The sequence below is a fragment of the Sceloporus occidentalis genome, unplaced genomic scaffold (genome assembly GCF_023333645.1).
Source record: "Sceloporus occidentalis isolate IW3139 unplaced genomic scaffold, rSceOcc1.0.p SCAF_2, whole genome shotgun sequence".
Taxonomy (NCBI): Eukaryota; Metazoa; Chordata; class Lepidosauria; order Squamata; family Phrynosomatidae; genus Sceloporus; species Sceloporus occidentalis.
This window is the reverse complement of record NW_028316982.1, coordinates 39453701-39477466: the sequence shown is the minus strand read 5'-3', so window position 1 is coordinate 39477466 and position 23766 is coordinate 39453701. Positions and strand designations below refer to the sequence as shown.

At 39.9% G+C, this 23766-nt stretch overlaps 1 protein-coding gene and 1 long non-coding RNA gene across 9 annotated transcripts in view; one reads left to right on the top strand and one right to left on the bottom strand.

The window, feature by feature from the left end:
* LOC149318181 (A-kinase anchor protein SPHKAP-like) overlaps positions 1-23766 on the bottom strand; it is a 93583-nt gene that overhangs the window by 66971 nt on the left and 2846 nt on the right. For 3 of the 8 annotated variants that reach the window (XM_089509159.1, XM_089509166.1, XM_089509160.1), the window contains exon 2: positions 6135-6237. In XM_089509159.1, the coding sequence (XP_089365285.1) occupies positions 6135-6237 (103 nt within the window). Of the gene's footprint in view, positions 1-6134; positions 6238-19798; positions 19880-23766 lie in introns of all 8 variants that reach the window. The other 5 variants (XM_089509161.1, XM_089509162.1, XM_089509163.1 and 2 more) reach the window with 3 other exon arrangements.
* On the top strand, positions 6518-23519 carry LOC149318182 (uncharacterized). Its single transcript, XR_016279995.1, has 6 exons — positions 6518-6629; positions 10775-10884; positions 13273-13442; positions 16541-16699; positions 19826-19892; positions 22017-23519. It is a non-coding gene; the product is annotated as an uncharacterized LOC149318182 (long non-coding RNA).

The window sequence follows — 23766 nt, the reverse complement described above, 5'->3', positions numbered from 1 at the left end:
TTGGCAATTTGGAAAAAAAACACACATTGCCACTTCCATCTTGATTGTACCACAATCAGCTGTGTTGTCAACTGTTGATCACTGAATCAAAACACGCTATAGCATGTCATGAAATGAAAATAATCAGACAACAAAGTAGACTTTATGTTAAATGCAACCATATGTAAAAGTTCTAATTAAATGACTAGGGACCTGAACAGACAGGCCAAAAAAAAAAAAAAAAAAAGCTGCTTTGGGTCACTTTGGAGGTATGCTGTTTAAATGCTACATCCGTCCTAAGAGGCTGGAAGCCACGCCAAAGCCACGCTCTAGTCCTAAGGACTAGTGTGCAGCCTTGGCGCAGCTTCTGGCCTCTTAAGATGTGTGTGTCATTTAAACAGCATACCTCCAAAGTGACCCAAAGCAGCTTTATTTTGGCCGGTCTGTTTGGGCCCTAATATTGTATAATTAATGAACAACTGTTTGTATCCCTAAAGGTGCTCTGCTTGACATTTGAGATACCAATATGTTCTTGCTTGATCATCTTAATTGTTGTGGTTAATTATAGGCCATCCAAAAGAAATGAGTACAGAACATGCAAAATAAGATGAGGCTTATTCTCTGATTTATTTATTTATTTTGAAATGGGGCAGTGTAGTGGTATTTTGCACCTAGAACAGTACCCAGGAGGCTCTGTCTCTGTCAAGAATGATTTAATTAAAAGTTACAGCAAATTGGATATGATGCGTAATTTATTTTTGGACAGTGCCAGGCCACTGCAAATGATAAATCTGCATTTTAAAAATCAATTAAATTAATGTAATGTGTGGGAGAAACTCATGGACTGTGAGGGCTTATGATGAAATATCATTGCTTTCTACCATGTTAACACATGTTATGATATCTCTTTCAAAAATTTACTCTTGTTCAAGCTGTTGTCAAAACCCAGGTTGATCATATTTATGTGAAGAGGAATATATATATATTGCTTACTCAGAATATTAAGCAAGTTGTCAAATGGCTGCAATAAAAATCTAGACTGAGGGCAAACTTTTCACCACCAAGATCTGCATACAGTAATAGGCAATGCCTGATAGGTCATAGGAAGAACAAGGAAGTAAGACAGTACACATAGCAACATCACCTGGAATGCATTACTTTGAGGAAGATAACAAGGGCATAATAACACTATTTTCTTTTTCTTTTCTTTTTTAAATGTAACAGCTGGTAATGTTCCTTTTTAAAGTGGAACAGGTAATCTTTGCTTGTTGTTCCTAGAATGTTGGTTTGGAAAGGACTCGTCTCTCTCTCTCTCTCTCTGTTTATTTTGGTATTTTTGAGTATATCTTTAAAAACATTTTAAAAACAGTATGTGCGTGTTTTAAAGTTAAAATAATGTAATAAATAATTCATTAATATTTTGAAATTACAGGTAATAGTAACTCAATAGCTCTACTATGTTGCTCTTTAAATAACAGGAAATGCTAGTGAGCTACTTCTCAATAAAATAAAAAATATATAGTAATGAATTTCTTTACTTATTTAACAACTCAAGGTAGCTTTAGAACACAATTAACAATAGTCAATAAAATCTATAAAAACAAGTATGTTAATTAGAATAATACAATAGCAAAACCAAAATTTATCAGGCTTGGTGCTTGAGAGGGTGCCCAAGGACTATCGTATATAGCAGAACTTTCCTACAGAGAGAGAAATCTCTTTAGACACTTCTTCCATGAGGCAATAGGAAGGTCTGCCACTGTTCCTTCTCCTCACATTAACAGAAATCCAGCAGTGGATTAGGGGAGGCTTTGATTCCATCTGATCCAAAGCCCTCTTGTTCCCCTAGCACACTCCAAGAAAAGGGCAAGGAATATGCCAACCCTAGCCACCCCCCAAAAAATATTAAACCAAAGTTTAAACCAAATGTTCAAACTAGCAGCAATAAAACTTTAATAAGCTGCAGCAATTTTTTTTTTAAAAAATGCAAATATATTACATTGAAAGCTCTGGGTAAAGATAAAAGTTTTCATCTAGTACTCAAAACTCCAATTCAAAGTGCTAAGTGCACTGAATGTGGAAGAGCATTCCAAAAATAGGGTACCACTCAAGAACAGACCTCTTTTACAGTTACCATCTGTTCAACCTCAGTAGGCAGGGAACCTGATAAAGCCATGTCAGAAAGAAACTTAAAGCTTACTACCCAGTCCTGCTCAAAATACAGTACTGAGCAAGATTAAATGTGGTGCCCTAACAAAATAGCAGAGATCAATTATCAAAGATTTTCAAATACACTAGAATTTTCACTCTCACCAAAATGAGCAGCAGTGCTTCTAATATGCATTCATTCTGAACTTCCAATAGTTGTTATCATAGTTCTCAAGCAGTTATCTGGGCCACCTTCAAAGAGGTGGCCAAAGGTGAAAAAGATCCCTTTCACTGTCCACATTTTGTGCCTTAACTGAGCAATTTGAGCAAACTGTCCATCCCTTTCTTGGCTTAAATATGGGATATGTTCAGCTTGCATGTTATGGGAAATGATCACCTTAAGGGCCCAGGAGTCCATTCATCCCTGGATGTGTCTTTTGTCTTTGCAATTAAGCTTTACATTATCTCTACGTATGGCCTTGCTCCCACTTTCTTTCATTTTTCAATCCCAGATCTGCTTTTAGTTCAACTGCTTTTCTTAATCTTGAACCTTAGGGCCCAAACAGACAGGCCAAAATAAAGCTGCTTCGGGTCTCTTTGGAAGTGTGCTGTTTAAATAGGGTTGCCATCCCGGGGGACCTCAAAACTGGGGAAAAATGTAGGACAAGGCTTAAAATGTAGGACATTTTTAAAAAAAATTCCCTGGCCAGGAAATTAACCAAAAAAAAGGTCCTACATTTTTAAACCTTCTCCAAGGCCTCGCTGGGCCTGGGAGACAGCCTCTCCCAAGCCCCAGCGAGGCCTTGGAGGACTCTAGGGCCCCGCTGGGGCCTGGGAGACTCTGTAGGCAAGAGGTGCACCATGTTAAGAACTGCATTAAGCAAACTTAGGCTGCTGCACACTGCTTTCACTCTCATCACTCCATCCTACGGAATCCTGGGATTTGTAGTTTGTTGTGGTGCCAGGGCTGGGCTTTGAAATCTCAGGCATAAGAGAGGCAAAAGGCTTGGGCTGCATCTACACTGGAGAAATCATCTGGTTTGAGACCACTTTAACTGCCTCGGCTGAATGCTATGGAATTCTGGGAATGGTGGTCTGTTCCAGCACCACAGCAGAATGGCAGTTAAACCCCTGGAAAGCTATCTGACCAAGGTGACCAATGCCCTCACCCCAAAATGTAGGGCACCCAAGCAAAAAAATGTAGGACATGGCCAAAAATAAAAGCTAAAAACACCCATGTAATTATAAATCCATGCTTCTTAGCCATGATCCAAATGGAGGACATGTCCTGGAAAAGGAGGAGGATGCCTGGTCACCTTGTCTCTGGTCCAAAATACACTATAGAAATAAAACAATGCTGGGCTGAAATGCCCAGAGTTCCTCACCAAAGCTGCATCCACATTGAGGAAATAATCCAGTTTGAGAGTGACTTAACTGTCCTGGGTTAGTGCTGGGGAATGCTGGGAATTGTAGTACACTGTGGCCCCAGAGCTATCTCTGACAGGGAGTCCCATAACTCTCCAAACTTAGTTGAACTGCAGTGCCCAGAATTCCTGCCCAGGTGCATCCACACTGAGGAAATGGTCCAGTTTGAGACTGCTCAGTGCTGGGGAATCCTGGGAATTGTAGTTTATTGTGGCACCAGAGCTCTCTGACAGAGAAGGCCAAATGCCTCAGACACCAGAATTCCAGAGCATTGAGCTTTGGCAGTTAAAGGGGTCTCAAAGTGCAGTTGGGGGGGGGGGGGGAAGAGAAAAGCCTGGGAGTGTGACTGAGCTTGGCTGTGGGGCTGCTCCGAGAGGAGGAGGAGGAGGAGGAGGCGGAGGGAGGGAGGGAGCCAAGGGAAGTGCCAGGACCATCCGGAGCAGCCTCCTCTCTTCCACCGCTCTGCCCTCAGGCAACGCCTCCTCTGTGGACTATTCAGCCTCCTTTTGTCAAAAGAGCTCTGGTGCCACAAGAAACTACACTTCCCAGAATCCTATAGCACTGAGCCATGGATGTTTAAGTGGGGAGCCTTTTGCTACCCCAAAGCCCTTCCTATTTACAAGCAGGGCAAAAGCTCTTCCTTTACCAAGCCATTGAAAACCAACCCAAGCGGAGGGCTGATTGCTTCTTTCCCATTGGTCAGCTTCAGGATAAATTTGCATATTACAATTAAAGGTGTTTAGGGCCTCAAAAACGATACTGTGATAAAGAATTTCAAGAATACTGATGCAGTAGACATTTAAAAGATGAGGCAATTAAACTCCCAGTGAAACATGAACGATTTATGGCCTTTTTTTCTTTGCTCACTGTAACCTGGAAAGTAAGGCTTCCTGAGGGTATATATACCAAGTGGGCTCACTTGGTATATAATAGCTCTGAGTGGCAGATGTTTTAAAGAGCTGCTCTCTAGGCTACGCCAGTGCGCCAGGTGGGGAGAGTGGCGCACAGCCGCGCGCAGGACGATGGTGAGGAGGCAGGGGAAGCTCGAACCGGGGGCTAGGGGCCAAACCGTACCGGGACCGGGAGGGGCCCCCCAAAAGCGGGTTGGTCACGGGGGCCACCGGGTTATGGCATCCCTATGTTTAAATGATGCATGCATCGTAAGAGTCCGGAGGCACTAAAGCCATGTTCCAGTCCCAAGGACTGGAGTGCAGCTTTGATGCAGTTTCTGGCCTTTTAGGATGCATGTGTCATTTAAACACCATACCTCTAAAGTGACCCGAAACAGCTTTATTTTGGCCTGTCTGTTCGGGCCCTTAATTACATTTACAGGATCAATTCTTCCATTTAGTATGCTTCACAAAAGAACCATATCTGCATGACATCACCAACCATTTTATTTATTGTATTTTCAAAAAAGCAGTTAAAGGAAGACAAGTGAATGATCATTTTGGTAAGCACACTAACTATGAGGAACGACTTAGGGAGCTGGGGATGTTTAGCCTGGAGAAAAGAAGGTTAAGAGGTGATATGATAGCCCTGTTTAAATATTTGAAGGGATGTCATGTTGAAGAGGGAACAAGCTTGTTTTCTGCTGCTCCAGAGAACAGGACCCGGAACAATGGATGCAAGCTACAGGAAAAGAGATTCCCCCTGAACATTAGGAGGAACTTCCTGACAGTAAGGGCTGTTCGACAGTGGAATGCACTCCCTCGGAGGGTGATAGAGTCTCCTTCCTTGGAGGTCTTTAAACAGAGGCTGGATGGCCATCTGTCAGGGATGCTTTGATTTGGATTTCCTGCATGGCAGGGGGTTGGACTGGATGGCCCTAGTGGTCTCTTCCAACTCTATGATTCTATGATTCTATCTGATCCTCTCCAGTGAACAAAGTGACACATAGGATCTGGCATGGAGTTTCCAACACCAGATGAAGGAGACAACTCATCCTGTTAATCCAGGGTTGGGAGTCCGCTCAATGCTTTCTAGCCAAACCGCATTCCAGCAGCTCCAGGGCTCTGAGATATCTGCCTGTTTCCCTAGCACCATCTGCCCTTGGATGATTCACTGGCACAAGCCACTGTTTGTTGTCTCTATAGTTATAGCAGAGCCACAAGATCAGGTCATCCATAAATGATGGCACAAAATATTTTTAGAATATGTAACCAACTGCCAGTTCACAGTCTGTAAATTCTTCAAAAGCAGCAAGATATTAATACTAGATTTTCCTTTTTTTGTATTTTAATTTGATATAATCAATGTATTTTAATATACAGCTTGCAATTCAGTCACCATTCAGTCAAGACCTAAATAATCTAATTGTACTGGTAGTAGATTTAATTGTACTGGTAGTAGATGTAGGGCATAATAGTTTGAGTTTAGGACTAGGACCCTGGAGAACGGGATTCAGTTCTCTGCTTCGCCATGGAAACCTGCTGGGTGACCTTGGGCAAGTCACACTCTCTCAGCCCCAGAAAACCCCATGATAGGGCCACCTTTGGGTCACCATAAGTCAGAAATGACTTGAAGGCACACAACAACTACAACTGGTGGTTAAGGATAATACAGGTTTAGGCAAAAGTTACCTTCTTACATGCTGTGACCGAGCTTCCAAGACTGCTTCCTGAACTTTCTGTGCCAGTGCTTTGGTGCTCTGAAACTTCATACATCAGTGGGGATTCAAAGATGCTGAAGAGAGAAATTGGGGAAATTTTAATGACACTATCTTATATAAAAATCATTAATTTTAAAGTCCTATCCAAGTCAATTCACTCGGATTTCTGCAGTTCTCCTGGTTAACAGCATCACATGTATTAGATCCATTTTGCAGCTTTCTTAAGTATGCTTTGAAATAACAGCCTGGTGCCTTTTAAAGGCTAGAATACAGGCCTTAGTGTATAATAATAACTTCTTCCTGCTTTCAACAATACAATGAAATGTTCTCTTCTCCCTCAAGTAAGCAGTTCTAGGGCAGCAAATGATATACTGACTGCATTCATTCAGCTTGACAGATGCCAACATATAAGAAATTGCATGCAATGCCTCATCCTGAGTCACCTGCTTCTTACTCAAGAAAAGAGGTAAATTACAAGTATTGCAAGACAAAGAATACAGTGGGAGTGACTGAAGTTGGCAGCCCAAGCAGTCTATCTTTATCACTGTAGACAAGATATAGTTAACGTGGGTTGGATGCCTGCGCTTTATAGCAAGTATGGTACATATCACTGAAGTGTGGAATGGAAAGAAATATGAGCCTTCCTCAACAGAGCAGACATTTGATGTGCTAGACTACAGCTTCCATCATCCCCAGCCAGTAAAGCCATGTTGGCTGCAGATAATCATTATCAGCTGCAGCAGTAGCAGATGGCAGTTTCTTTAGGAAAATAAAATTCAATTAAGTGGTGATAAAGTTGTGATTTTACTTTTAAAAATTTAATGGCATTTTAAATGCCAACTCGATTTAATTTCTTCTTTTTTTTAAATCTTTTTTTTTTTTTTTTTTTAGTTTTATCTTGTTTTAGTCTTGGCTGTAATCTGCCTTGGGTCTCATGTCAGGAGAAAGTCAGGATGTGTGTGTGAATGTGTATAAATAAGAACACTGAACTATAGCTGTTGTGTTTGGGAGTAATCAGAGATGAATTCCCAATCATTCATTCAAAGTATCATAGCTCCAAGGTCTGGTAAAAATTTGGTTCAATCAACTAGCAACAGTTGAAAGGGAATAGAAAACAAAGTGGAATGGGACTATTTCATGGAGTGGACCGAGAAAACAACAAGCCTCCTCAATGTCACCTAATAGCAGCCATTCTATCATGTGGTCTGAACTTGGAATGCCTACTTGGTTATTACAAGAACTGTATTGTTAAGAATTAGTGTTTGTTTTGTTTTCACCACCTCATCACCCCATTCCTTTACCCTCCTCTGGTACAATTTAAAAAATAAAATAAAAAATGTATGTCAATGTGATACTGAAATACTATATCATTAAAATATAAACTTAAAATTTCATTAAAGCTAATAGATATCTGCCAAATAGGCAGTATGAGCTATTAAACAATTATTATTATTATTTATCAATAATATACAAGCTGAAGTTAAATATGTCAAACCTCACAGTATTCCTACAGGAAAAAATTCATACAGTTTTTCAAAAGTACAAAGTGTAAAAAATAGCAACCAACACTGTTAAGAGCCTGGGTTAAGTCTTATGGCTGCAATGGAAGTAAGGGAGACAGTATTCTTTCTCTTTCCCTGTACTCTGTAAATTGCCACTGCATCTAGAGAGATATACCCAGGCATTACCTTCTTTCAGGAAATCAGGGGCCCTTTAAAACTTCACCATTGCAGCATTATGATCCCAATTTAACTGCCATTGTGCCATTGTGGCTGAGATTTATAAATCCATCTCCCTAAACTAAATACTTGAAAATCCACATGATGTAGTGGTTTGAGTGCAGAGTGTTAACGAGAACTGAGGAAATAAAGGTCTTCAGCTATAAATCATTGCCACCATCAAACATATTTCACTGAACTGGAAAAGGGAGTGGCATCTGTCAGCACATACCATTGTGTGCTGCACCAAGGTTTCTTAAGTTATCTGATCGAGGGACTTGCCAGGTCCCCTGTCCCCCCCCCCCCCCCCCCCATGTGCCAGAGACTGGCACCATATTAATGCCCATTGCCTATACCTGTTTCTTACATTCCTGGAAACTTGCTGTGAATCATCATCCAAAGGCTCACGGACCACCATATATTCCCCCCCCTCCCATGGATATATATTTTTTACCATTCTACATTCTAGCAGTGTTAATAGATTTAGGATGGATGAAAGAAACCTATTTGCCAGACAAACATATAGCTCCCCCCTCCCCGCCAATCTAGAGGACTAATATGCTGTAAAGTGATGCACCAGGGTGATGAATTATCTTTAATTTTAAGAGAACATCCAGCCCCTCTACGGGTTTCAGTGCTATTCTTATTAAATATTAAATTAAATATTACACTTCAGCTGGAGTCTTGTTCAGCAATCATAACACTGTAAACTGGATTTATAGTATAACTGCTGGGGATTCATGTCTACAACGGGAAATGACTGAACATAACCTCCAAAACCTACATTTACAACCTGGCAGTGCTGTGACCAAAGCATTTAGAAGGTGCTGGAGATTGGAGGGTGGAGAAAAGATATTCACAGTACTCTCCTGGTCATGGGTCACCCTGGGGCAAGCAGTTGAGGTGGGACCGCAAAGGGTCTCTCCAGTTGCCTGTTCTCAAGACACTCTGCAACCAGGAGAGGGCTGAACTCGTCAATTCCTAGTGCCCTGATCTGTAGCATCACAGAAACGCTTTTGTTGGAGTGCTGCCAAGCTACAAAGGTAGGCTAGGGGGAGAATTTGGCATTATCAGACATAACTACAATGCTGGAGCTACATCACTGTAGTTATGCTGACAATGCAGGATCTCAGCCTTCATTTTTAGTGTACCAAGGTGGGTTACAGACCGCCATTTCGGACGTCCTCAGGACATCCCAGTTTGAAAAAGGGGCGTCTCTTCTAGACGCCCCTTACTCTGTTACGGACACAGTCCGTAACAAATTGCGGTGGCCGTTCCACACGGACGCCACCATTTTGACGTAACGGATGCTCTGCATCCACACATCGCACGGCGGAAGTGACGCCACGAGTGCGCGCTTTGGTACTTGCGGCGTCTCTTCCAGGTTGCCGGAAGGAGCGCTATTTTCGCACTCCTTATTTGCAGCGTGGAGGAGTCGCACGGTTTGGCTGCTGCGACTCCTCCGCGCTGCAACCAGCAGCGGCCCAAGACCGCCACTTTTGGGTGGTCTGTAACGGGCCCAAGACACTCAGAAAAGGTTTTAAGCTCATATCTCATTTCTGCTTTCAAGTACTTTATTTCTTGGTCATGTTACTGTCCTACCAGTCTCTCAACCTCCTCAGTTTGCCTTCTGGGAAATGGGAGTTTTTTCACTGACCGGGCCTGCCCAAGATATTCTGTGAACGTGTAAACCCCTCCCCCTCAGTAGCCAATTTTTGGCAGCACTCTCAACACCTCCTGAACATTTTAAATGTCCTCACCAACCCCAACAGATGGGGCCTCCTGCAGCAGAATCATTGGCCCGTTACAGACTGCCCAAAAGGGGCGGTCTCAGGCCGCTGCCGGTTGCAGCGTGAAGGAGCCGCAGCAGCCAAACCGCACAACTCCTCCACGCTGCAAAAAATCGCGCTCCTTCCGGCAACCCGGAAGAGACGTTGCAAGTGCCAAAGCGCGCACTCGCAACGTCTCATCCGGGTTGGGACGTGCAGACGCAGAGCGTCTGCTACGTCAAGATGGTGGCGCCCATCTGCATAGGGCACCGCTATCTTGACGTATCGGTTACGCATGAGGGGCAAGGCACGTCCGGAAGCGCCGCCCCTCGCGAGTAATTGCGGCGCAAGGACGGCGCCTCTTAGGCCCGTCTGTAATGCTCCATTGACTGATTAAGCTAGAAGGTATCTTAGCAGTCCAGCATCTTGCGCAATGCAGTTTGTGCAATGCAGGATGAGACCACAGCACCCCGGCAAATGGCCTTCCAGTCTCTGCTAACAAAGATCTTGTATCATTCTGAAGTTTTCCACAATGTCTAGCCAAAAATTTCCTGACAATTTTACCAGCCATTTACTCTAGCCCTGCCCTCTGGAGCAACAGAGAACAAGTCTCCATCATTTTATGTACACCTTTTCAAATATTCTGGATCTTACTTTTCTTATCTCTTGCATTAAAAGAAGCCTAGCCCTTTCAACTAGTCTCCACAGTATTAGTCTGTCTCCTTACACTTCTCTTTTCTACATATAGTGTAAGGGTAAAGAAAATATCTATGGCATTTGTACACAGTCCTTTGAACTTGGAGGTTCTGTCAAGCTCATTTGGTCATTTAGAACTTTTCTCCATTAACTATCTGATTTCTTTTTAATTTAATGGAAACTAGTACCCACAATGCATTTCTACAGAATATTAATTCATCTACCACAAAGCAGTAAGCCAGCTACCATCACTCTGAATATATATTATAGTTGATGTTCATGATAAATAAAGATTTAAGCAAGAAAATAAATTTACGTGTGATCACAAAAAGCCCAAAATGTCAGCATACTTTGTGAGTGACACTGAAAGAAAACAGGCTATGTTCCAGACAGAAAATCAGACTGACATTTAAATCTCTTGTCTTCAGGGTCACTAGAGAATAAGATACATCCCAGATATCCAAGATCACAGTGATTTAACTTCCCAACCCAGCTATTCCTTCCAGTTGGTAAAAAGTGCACCAAATGATATGACAAGGTAAGGGCCAAATGAGTTAGCTGAGATAAATTTATGATCCAAAAATAAAGTAAGGCTGCTATCTTTGGGCTCCAGAAGGATTAAAATACAGACATTTGACTCCTCATTTCATGCTTCATGCATCCTGTTTCTTCTGTCCGGTGACTGACAGTCTTTTTGCTGTCTTTACATGAACATCAAGAGGTGGACTGGAGAATAATTTGACAGTAAAAAAGTCTGGGATAAAACTAAATAACATTAGTGGAAAGAGATCTGTGGCAGCTTTAAGAATAACAGATGTATTTTAGCACAAGCTTTGATGGATGTGTGTATCTGTCTTCATGTAGATACATATCCATACACATCTATATTATATATAATACACATTAATACTTCCAAAATATGTATAAATTCATATACTTGAAACCCTAATATTGCACTTCATGTATATGATAAAGTAGACTACAATCTATGAATATTCATGTTAAAATAAATGTTAGGCACATACCGTCAAAAAGTGGCATAGCGGCGGCGAAATAAGGGCTCGGCATGGCTCAGCATCCACATTCCCCGAGCCCTTATACCGGCGCTGCCCTTATGACACCATGAAAAGGAACATCGTTTCGGAGCTCCTTTTTGATCCGGTTGTTGCCGCAGCCGTGCAGTTGCTACAGCAACGATCTGGAGAAAAAAGTAACATGGCCTCTGGACATCCCTTTCTTCTCATCTGTCTTGCGCTTTAGTCTCTGTTAAATCCAAAAGAGGTCACAAGACTCTTCTTTATTTTGGTGGAATAGACTAAGGGGCTTATCCCATGGTTTAATAAATCTATTTATCTCTATCTGGTTTAAAGCTTAATTTCAGTGGCATCCTGATGTTATCAGGAGGTTTTCCCCACCAAAATTGGCCCCCAAATACAGCCTGGTGTATCCCCGCTTTCAGGAGTGCTCTGGTGGCCATTTCCTTAAGTCGGAAAAGTGCATGCAAGAGTGATTAAGTCACAACATGCAAGAGAAGTCGCATCCAAGTACATGAGCTTTAATTTCAGTTAGAGCTGTCCGTTTTTCAAGCAAGATTTGCTATTTAACAAGCGTTTGTCATGAATAATTCCTTGGACAGTTATCAGGAAGGGAGTGTCTTGAATAGAAATACAAAACACTAGCCTTTTCACTGAATTCACATCACAGAAAATGTTTGTATCTCTGAGAATGATGTGCCTAGAATCCAAAATGTGGAACTAGAGCTTTCTGTGTTGTGATCTATGTGGAGAACATTCTGACCAGGAATCTTTTGGTTAAACATATGGTTAAACTGCACATATGTAGGTGCAAGTTAATCCTTATTTTAAAAGGAGATTAACTTCAGAGTGGTAGAAGGGATTGCTTTGAAAAGTCACATTGTGAGCATTTAGTAAGCTGTTTTCTCAAAGAATAAAAGGTGTCCTTCAATTGCGCACTTGGGGGATCAGTTCTGTCATGACCCAAGCAGCTACAATGTGCTTGCAGATACATGCTGCTAGATGCCATAGTACTCATAGGTCTCTCACTTCAAAATCTGCATTTAGATTTATACAATTTTTAGTGCTTTATACAGTATTTTAGCGCTGCATTTATTCATGAGCTACATAGAGAAATTATGTTTGGGGACAGTTAAAGAAATCAATTAATTAAAGCAACTTAATCAATTTAAGAGAGGGCTTTTACATACTATCTTTTTAGTCAATAAATCTGCAGAGTTTTTAAACTGTAGTCAATTAAATATAGCCAATGTATTTAAATGTAGTCAGGATGTACATGCAATTTACATGCCAAAATACCATAGCTGTTGGGTATGAGGTACCTTGACTTGGGTGAGTAGAAGGCACACATCAGGCCACAAAATATCTTGGGCCAGACAGCTCTGGTGATTTTAAAGGCATGATTACTTGGAATTATGAATTTTATTCACTCCTGTGCAAGTATATACTTTGATGAAAGCACAGATGGTTAGTTAAAATAATAGCTATAAATATTCTATCAAATGTCTTTGCAATTTGTTAGGGATGCAAATTCCATGCATCATTTAAATGTTAGCTCTTGGCTAATTCCATAAGATATTTTGAGTGCACAATCAGAATAATCTACAATGTGTAAGAATTGTAACTCTGTATCATTTGTCTTGTGTTCTTACAAGTGGTGGCTATAGTGACCTGTTTTAAAAAAAATGTAGCATTTCACTGCTTTCAGTAGGTGCATATAATGATATTTTGCAAAGGCATTTTATCTTTATCAATGTAGCATGCCTGCAGAAGTACCGACTTTAAGCTAGATGTAATTTTGAAAGGTACAATGAATGGTGAACATTGAATGACAAAGATAAACCATTGTAATTTATAGATCGATATACTTTTTTCCTTTCTTTGCTTTCTAGGCCTGAACGCCTTTATTCCCTTAAATAAACACAGAGAACCCTGTTCACTGACCTACTTCAGAATGATGTGTTTCCAGAATGAAATCAGTTCTAAGAACAAAGAAAATAGAGCTTGAACTGATCCATTTAAGAAATATATACATGAAGTCTGGTGTTACAAAATTGTAAAGGTGAGGTTCTAAATATCAGAATGGAGGGATCTGACATTATTTGTAAAAGCCCAGTAACACCTTGGAATGTTGGAACAGCCTGGTTCAAAGCTGACAAAAGGGCTGCACATTTGCAGTCTAAAATGGTACAGCAGAGATGGGAAAACAGTACAGTTCACACACAGGTTTGCCATATGCTGTTTGTGAGAACTAGCCCTTTAAGAAAAAAGTATTATTTAATACAGTCTTTGACTGATGACTGAAATGTTGGACAATATTTTTAACACCTTTTGTAGCACTCAGGATTTTGAATGTTGTCCCCCCTTTTTTTTCTTTTTTTCTTCAAAACACTTCTGTGAAATAGGTTAGGCCTGTTGTGAATTTCATAGCAGGATGCTTTCAATACTGGATTTTCCACTTGGAAGTCCAACATTTTATCTGCTATATGAGGGATAGGCAAAGCTCATCCTTGTGGATACATGTGTCCCTTGTGCTGATTTTGCAGCCCTTGACTTTTCCAGATGTGGGCTTCCCTTTTTCTGGTCTCCTGAAAGAAAGTCTGAAGGAGTAGTGATTCAGCTATAAACAGGTTATAAGACCTCTGCACTATTTAATGCTATGCTGGCTAATTATATAAAAGTTCTGTGGTACTAGATTTGTCAACACTTATTGCCTCATTCAATTACTTGAGAGGCAGTATGGTCCTGTGTAGGGGTGAGCATCTGTTGTGATTCTGGAGTGAATTTTCTGCCCCTTGATCTCTCTGGGGTCTGCAGACTGCCAAAAGGAGCATTTTATTCTACTCTCAGACCTATCACAGTTGACTATCCTGCACTAAACCATACTTCCTTTCAAGTATCTAGTTGTATATGAGAATAAGTCTTCACAAATGTAACATTACAGAATCCTGATATCATTAATGTCTTACTGAATTTGATATATGGGGAGACCAGTATTGGGGAAGAGAGGAAATAATAAGAGAGATGAAAGATTCAACCTTTCCTTTCATTAAATTGGAGTCTCCAAAAATAGCCATGGATCTGCCAATAAAAATGTGAGGCAGGTGTGTGCTTTAGAGTAGAATTATAAGACCTCATTGTATCAAGCAAACTTCTTGTGTTATTCTATCACATTATAATCAGCACTTCATTAAACTTTAAAAATGTATAATGCAGCTAAAGTTAGGAAACTGTTCTTCAGTTCCATTCGTCTTGAAACATAACACAGTCCATTGTAAAGAGATTGTATGAATACACTAGTAAAGCATCATGAAATACCATGGTAATGGTACAGTGTACAAAGATCTGGTGGCTGTAAAGTACCTTTTACATTTCTGAAAGGTAGTTATTTTCAATACTCAACAGCCTGAAGAAAAGGACAAGACAGTGCTTCTCTTATTCCATGTAAGGAACCTAGCTTGATTGGCACCTGAATCTGACTTCAACATTTCCAGCAGCACAGTATCCAGGGCACATCTAAGTAAAGCTGACTATCTTACAAAGCACAGTGCAGCTGTATGGCATTCATAGTTTTCGCCTCTAATGCACAAGGGATGGGGGGAATAGAATGGGATTGCTGAATTCTTTTTCACATCTGTCACAATCCAAGTTAGCAATTTCATTAAATTATCAAGATCTCTTTTCTGGTCAGTTATTACCATCAGGGTATGTGTGAACTTAGGATTTGGGAGGAGCCCAGTGTCCAATTTACATTGAATTTGGCAGGTTCTCATTTGCAGACTTTTGCTTTTCAGTTCAGTTTTAGTGTTCTTCATGGTCCATTTAGATTCGAACGATTCTGAATAAATTCATGTACTGTAATGGCTAGAGCACTCCACTACCCAGCACTTATTTCACATCATTTATGATGATTTCCATAGTACCAGTTCAGATAAGGATATTTAGCTTCCCCCCCCCCCAGCTCAGGTATGTATAAACATATTTGAATGACTTCTTTCTATTGTAAGAACAGCCATTTGTTCCTACTTGTCTTCTCTTGGTTCTTAGCTTGTTACTAATCAGTAGGAGAACGCATAGCCCCAAATCCTATAAAGGCACCAGATCCCATCTAATCTTGAAAGCTAAGCAGGGTCAGCCATGGTTAGTGCTTGGATGGGTGACCACCAACAAATATCAGGTACTGTAGGCTATATTTCAGAGAAAGGAACTGGCAAAACCACCTCTGAGTATTCTTTGCCTAAGAAGATGCTTAGAAATTCGTGGTCATCATAAGTTGACAAGCAACTTGAAGGCACATGAGCAGGAAAAGTTTGCTTTAAAAGGTTTTCCCCTCTGGTTTGGCATAGAAATTCAGTGGTATGCAGTATCTGGAAGAGTAGAAACAGTCTGGGTTCATATACAACCCACATTTTGCCTCCCCTAGCCTAAAGGAAAATTGTCTGCATGATGGATGTCTACATGCTTAATGACACCATACAAAACAACAACAACAACAACAGAAATTTAGTGAGCAAGAATTCTCTTTAGTTTTTTGTGGGTTTTTGGGCTATGTGGCCATGTTCTACGAGAGTTTATTCCTGATGTTTCACCAGCATCTGTGCCTGGCATCTTAAGAGAATGCTGGCATAGAAGAGCGTTGGTATATATATACTGTGTGACCCTGGGTAGAGAGGAGTGATTTCCATGTTAATCTGTGTGTTGGTCTGTTGTTGATGGCAAGGTCTCAAGGTAGGAGGATATGCAAAGAGGATTAGTTTCTGTTTAATTAGTGATCATTCTCTGCTGGGAAACCCCCTGGCCCTGAGTGGTTTTTCATTTGCATTCGCCGAGTTCTGATTTTGCTGTTTTTCAGGTCTCATAAGCCAACAGAACAGAATTCTCTTTGCATGTAATATCTCTTTGTTTAATATCTCCTAAATATACTAGTGCTTAAAGTAGCTGACCAGTAATTTTCTATACTCCTCACAGGATTCTTTTCTTTAAAATCAGGCATCTCACTGGCTATTTTCCAGTCCTCTAATTCTGAATCCCTCCAGTTTTAACATTAGCTTGAACATTTTTTCTTAAAAGATTAGGAATTTCACATTTGAGTTCTTTATGAATGCAAGGACAGATGTTATCTGGCTACTGTGACTTGATATTTCTTTTTCTGTCTGTTAGCCCTAGAGGAAAGGAATGTTCCTCTCCAAAGAAATCTTGCCAAGAAGCCCCATGAATCACCATAAATCAGAAATGACTTGAAGGTGCACAACAACAAGCTTTAGAATTTTATCAGTTATCACCTGTATTTGTCTCATTTCTTCAGACATACTCCCAGAGGTAAGTGGGGGAGCTGGGGAGAGGGATGGTTCATGTGTAGTATAACATTATTCACAGCAAACACAGAAGCAAAAATGCATTCATTGTCTCTGAAATCTCCTTATGCCATAGCCTGAGACCAGAGGTCATTAAAAAATACAACTTAGACAAGACAGACAACAACTGAACATCTGTCTCTAATTTGTACTCTGATGAACTATGTGTTCCTAGCTAATGAGATATTGTGTTTATGACTCCCTGCAGTCCTGTTCCTAAACTATCCACCTAAATTTTACACATACAGGTGCGTTACAGACCGCCACTTTGCTGTTTGCTCTGCGAGGGAGCCGCAGCAGCCAAACCGTACAACTCCTGCGCGGAGCAAAAAAGAAGCTCCAAAATGGATCTTCTTCCTGCGGCGCAGTTATGACGCCGCGCGGCGCCAATGGCGCACTTGCGACGTCATAAGTGCTGCGCAACGTGCAGATGCACAGCGTCCGCTACGTCAATATGGTGGCGGCCGTGTGGAACGGTCGCCGCCATATTGTACGTATTCACTACGTACTAGGGTTAGGGGGGTGCGGAAGCACCGCCCCTTCCTAACCCTAATACGTAGTGAATACGTACTTTATGGCGGTTTGTAACCCGCCACAATTTATTATTGGATTGATGCTGCCAGCAGTTATACCATGAAAACTAGCCTCTGGTTTATTCTACTTCTTTATTATTTATAATGGTGCTGAACGTGCAGGGATATGATGTTACTATGTAGCCAGATTCTATAGACGTGGAACAATAATTTGGCTGATTTAAAATATATTTTATTGAGATGAGAAGCAGACTCATGCCATGGCAGACTCTTTGTCCTTGTAAATCATCACTGTTTGCTGTGAACAATTGTAACTATCCAGTCTCATTGACTAAGGTCTTGCCCCATCATCGGCTATCTGTCATCAGTTGAACCTGGGACATTCTAAATACAGAAAGTCCTGCCATACAGGTCCTTTAACCTATAATCTATCTCATAGAGAAATTTAACTCTATTCCCTAAATGCTCCCCTTGTAAATCCTGAATGTATGCGAACAGGCATATTCATACATGGAAGAAGGAGACAGAACTATCTTAGAGGCACTTTTACCTTTATTATTTCTGGATCCTCAAAACAGGTGCTAGACCTAAACTGTTGTAAGATGGGTTTATAGTAAACCCTGGCTAATGATAACATATTTCATGGGCAAGGGGTGTGTTTTTCTTTCCATCTTAAAATTGTTGAACTACACTGTGTTTTTATTTTTAGTGAGTGACATTTAACTTTAAAAACCTAAACAATAGATATGTATATCTACATATTTACATAGTGTAGGCTTTAACAACTTTGGGATCCACCAAGTTAAGTTGCCTACTAGCCATTTGTTGTGGCCTGCCCATGTGTTTTATAACCCATCTGTTTTTCAAAGCAGACAGGTAGAACAAGCATATTTATTGAATGCCTATTGGGTCAACCTGCATGGCAAGTAGACTACAGCTAGCTTATCAGAAGGCTAACAATTTGTGCATCCCATTATATATAGGTAACAAGAAAAACAAAAGTAACTCCCAGTTAGCTAATTGGGACTTACTTCCAAGCAAATGTGTACAGCATTCAACCACAGTATTTTAAGAGTACAAAGGATATGTAAGGAATAACCTGCTTATGCCTAACGTTACTCCATGAGATCTTCCATATGGGTTTCTACCTTAATTATAATTAGAAAGGTGTGGTTTGTCTGTGCTTAAGCCCAGGCAGCAGTCAGGGACGTAGCCAGGATTTTGGGAAGGGGGGGCAAACCAAGTGCCACCATATATTTTGTGATAAGATTAGGTTTGATTGATATTATTTTTAACATTAATTAATGGAAGGGGGGACCGGACCCCACAGACACACACACCCGGCTACTTCACTGCAGCAATAATTAAAACTAGTGTTTTAATTCTGCACAGAAGCATTACAAAAAGCAAATGTTTTCAGATATTGATGTAGGTCAACAAAGGCACTTCTTATGTTCTGAGTTTGCTTTACAATAACCAAGAAGGGATAAAAATATGTCAAAACAACAGGTAACTCAATAAAATTCATATGAAGCTGAGATACACATCGCCTACCAACAGTCTCCCAAGCAAAGTTAAATTTCTTGTTAAATTTAGTTTCTGTAGGCAGGCAGGTCTTGTCTAGTACAGTAGATAGCCATGAATGTAAAAGGGCCAAGTTCAAAATCCAGCCTAGAATATAAGCAGCATTTACATGTCTCAGGTGCGTTTGGTGGGAATAAGAGAGAAGGCCTTCTCAGTGGCTGCTCCCAAGCTTTGGAACTCCCTCCCTAGAGAGGCCAGGATGGCATCATCCTTACCATCCTTCCAACGCCAGGTAAAGATGTTCCTGTGCAGTCAGGCCAATTAAGCTGAGAAGGACTGGGTTTTTAATGCTGAGCTATCCAAATTTTAATTATTTGTATTTTAATATATTATATTTTAAAATTGTTTGTTTTTTAAAAATTTTATATTTACGTATTTTAATATTTGTATTGTTTTTAAATTATATTGTTTAATACTTTTTCACCATTTTGAGTCCCTATATTGAGACAAAGGCAGGAAATAATAATAATAATAATAATAATAATAATAATAATATGTTCTGGGATGGTCTACCCAAAAGTAGGCTTCTTGAGTTTGACTGGGCTTACCCTTCAGTAAGAAGCCTTAATATTTTGAATACTCAAAGCACTTTACACACTTTATTTTAGCACACCACAATCTGTACCTTCAGAGGGTCATATGTTTAGACACATTATACTAGTTCTGGCATAATTAAATGTCAGTCTGCCCAGACCAGAGATATTAATGCACAAAGAGTGACCATTTGAATGAAGGCCCTGTTTAACTGACAGTTGGGTTGCTCTGTATGCAAACCCATGTTACTGGCACTATTAAGAGTAAACAAGAACATCACATATTCAGCAATGTGTACATGAACCTTTAGGTTACTGATGATCTAGCCAGAGTAAATTTGCATAAAGCATGGTTTTGCGCATACTGGATGCAAGCAAAAACTGGATACTTTGCTAAATCAGGACATTCTGTACCTTTGTATCCGTTATTCTTTTTCTCAGCTTCTGTTTCTCAAGAGAAAAAAAGGTGGATTCTTCCTTGAATTTTTGACTTCCCTAAGAAAAAATGGTAAGTACCAGTAAGCGGGAAAAATGATGCTGTGAATTTTGGTGAAAATAAATATCTCAAACACAGAAAATTTTTCATATGTCATAGTGACAAACAGCACAGGAATGCTGACTCACAGAGACAGACACACTAGTTATGAGAGAAAACACATAACTTAAAGATAGGCCTGTAGGATAAGGCAGAAGGAAGTATTTTCAGTGTAGGATCAGAAGATAGCTGGGCCTGTTTAACAATCAACAATTTGCTATAACAATTTGGCCCTGCAGTGCTTAATCCCAGGCAATACCCCACATGTTCATCCATTCCAAATTCTGGTTTAAGGATTAAAAAAAAAAAGATAGTGGGGAAATTTATAGAACAAAAATCTGCATTCAGGTGAAATTAAGCAAGGCTGGCTAACCATTCAGTCCTGTATGCAGCCCTGGAATTTCATACTCTCTTGCATAGTTACAAGAGTAACATTGGCTTTGGTCCTCTTCACCAATTCAGGCTAAATCAATATGCTTTTGGAGTTGCTTGATTGGGACTTGTTATTCTCACTGGGATTTTGTTATTCATGCTGAAAACAAAAATTAATTTGAACTAATACATTTTAATTGCTGGGGCATATGAATATGAGTGGTCTCATATCCTACTTATTGTCTGGCTACCCACTGTATGAATAGAATACTGGACTAGATCTTTAGTTTAACCCAGTGCTTCTCAATTATTTTCTGTCATGCCCCCCCTAGGAAGAAGAAAACATTTCGCGCCCCCCGCGCGACTGTAAATAGTATCATTTGTCTATAAAACTGTTATAAGTACATCTCTGCATAACACTGTATCCTGAGCCTCGCGCCCCCCTTTACGGAGCCTCGCGCCCCCCCCCCGGGGGGCCCGCCCCACTATTTGAGGTTTAACCCATCATGGCTTTTCTTATGTTTTTAGTTTATACCTAGAGTCAAATACATTACTGAATCACAGATCTGGATATTTCAGTATTAGAAGACTTCACACTTAAATCAAACAGAAAGCACCCTGTATTTAGAGTCTACTAGCCATAAAACAAACTTGTAGCACTTGATTTACTGCCTCTGCTCCAACAACTGGCTGCATGCTTCCCTATGATTCATCAATTTCGCTACAAATTATTCTCATAGTTCATATTGTGAAAAGGGGACTAACAACACTGCATCATTAGATTTGATATATGAGGTGCTCTGAAAGGAGCCACTTACACAGTCTGCAATTTGAGACCTTTGATTAAATGACATTTTAACAGTAAGTCTTTAACAATTGAACATTAGCTGATCAGCAGTCAACGTGCATAGAGGAGTATCCATTTGTTATTTCTGCCCTGATGGTCACAGCTACAGAGTTGTTGATTAACTTCAAAGTGCTACTAAAATATCATTCATAAGCAGCTATCAGAATTACATCTGTATATTATGAGCCCAACTTTGCACTAGCAAAGAGCTAATAAAAATATACAGGAATCAAGTGTTACATTTGAGATCTGAAAGTTTATACAGTGGACCCTTGTTATACGCTGGGGTTTGGTTCCAAGATCCGCCGTGGATAACAAAATCCGTGTATGCTCAAGTCCCATTAAATATAATGACATAGCAAAATGGGGTCCCTTATAAAAAATGGAAAATCAAGGTTTGATATTTGAAATTTATACTTTTTGGGAACATTTTCAAACCGTGTATGCTTGAATCCGTGTATAAAAAATCTGTGTATAAGAAGGGCCGACTGTATTTGGGCTTCTACACTTTTAGCTGTATTAGTGTTTAGCTAATACATACAGAAATGCCCTTATGCTCATTGACATGGGCTGGGTTATGGATAATTTTGGACCAAGGATCATGTTGCCTTTGCCAATCTTGTTTTTATCCATTGTAGAGATTAGCTACAATTCAATAGCTACATTGCTTTATCTACTCTATCCAGAGTAACTGCATTTGTACAACATGCTAGATATTTGTACAACTTGCTTCTCTACAAATGAAATACCATAACTTGTGACACTGTACCAATGCAACTCTTTTTACTTATGATCATATATACTTTTGGCTTTCTCAATAGAAAATGCATTTCCTAATATTTGAATTTTGAATTATCATGTTCATTTTTCCCTAAAAGCTTAAAAAGAAGGACAAGTGGATTCCATGGATCTAGTTCTTCCAATACTGAACAGGCAGGCATTTCTTCCTGCAATGATACCACTGCATCCATAGAAAAGTACATCACATTTTGTGGCACTATTTTGGAGAGGCAGTTTTTGAACCTCACATGAAACATTTATTGGATGTTGCAACAAGTCTTAAAATCAAACATATGTTGCTTAAACACAATTACTGCAGTTTTAATGAATTGTGGATCAGACTTCACACAGTATCTTCACTCAGTGGGGACTCTTTAGGAGCTGTTTAACAAAACATAACATGCTCACTTTGTAAGACTTGAAATGAAATTATATCTTTGCCAAGATACTGGAAGGAAGAACAAGCACCTTTTCTATGACACCAAGTACAAGCTGTTAAAACACAGATGGGGCCCAACATTATTTTGATTATGACTTCAGAGAGTATAAACTATATTTCTTAGAGGGCATACTTTTTTAAAGGTGCAAAATTCAAACAATAAGACCAATAACATCCTACATATGGCATCACTAATTTCAACCTACTACCTAAATCCCCATTATTTGAGAGACTAGCACAGTGACCTTAAACATGTTTATACTAATTGGTGGGACATGTGTCTGTGTAATAGGTTTAAGTGGTAGTCAGCTTAAATCCAAGAAGTATGTCTTACAGAGTAATCCTGAATGTGTTTACTTAGATATAAATTCCTCTAACTTCAGTGGGACTTACTCTTTAGTATGTCTGTTTAGGACTGCATTCCCAAGGGATCAAGCTGTTCTCAATTTTAACAGAAATAACTGATCAGCAGAATGTTGTCTTTCAGGCTTGCTTCACACATTATGCTTCAGTGTGTACACACAGTACACTTGCTAAAACCATGATAAGTGAAGGGGCCAAATCCATGTGTTGTAGTACGGTCACATAAAAACATGAGAATGCAGCAAGGAGCTGGTAAATGCCTAGTACCCCTTGCACCCTAAATCGGAGATAAAAAGGCATTTGATCCCATTGTTAGGGAAGTAGTTAATAGTTATATTAATATTATCTTTTAAACTTCTGAAAGCACAGTTCATGCTTTAATGAACCATTAAAGAACTATACCAGAGCAATCTTATGGAATACAGATCCGTCTGGTTTGGAATACTGTACATGTTACTCTCTAAATATTGCTCTTTTCATATTTGGTTAAAACTGAAAGCTAAACCACACTGAAAAATGAAGCTATCAAAAATCCTGCAATAGGTAAATCACATTCCATGTTTTCCTTCTCAGTTTTGCTCTCACAGTGGAAAATGACTCTAATTTCCACCCTCTGCTGTTCAAACATGAGACATGTTTTGTGGAGCACACACAGCTAAGGAGGGCTGTTATTTATTACTTGGTGAACAGAATGCAATGTGTATGAATAAGACAGATGCTGTTCATTAAGAAGGGATGAAGGCACCTGAAGACAACTGGCTGTTTATTTTTAACTGCTCCTCTAAGACTCTATTAACCTTGAGAAACAATTGTTTTGTGTTTGTGTGATGAGTTGTGTTTGCCCATTTCATTAACTAAAAAGATCACAGCATCAGTCCATTGTTTTTTGCAGCATTTAGTCTTGCAGTGTGAGTATGTAGGTCTGGTAGAAATGGATGTAGGCCAGTCACAAAACAAGTATGTCCAATGCATTCAGAAAAAGCAAACAGTAATGAATATGAATATTTTAAAATATGCCATATTAAACGTGTCTGATTTCTTACACA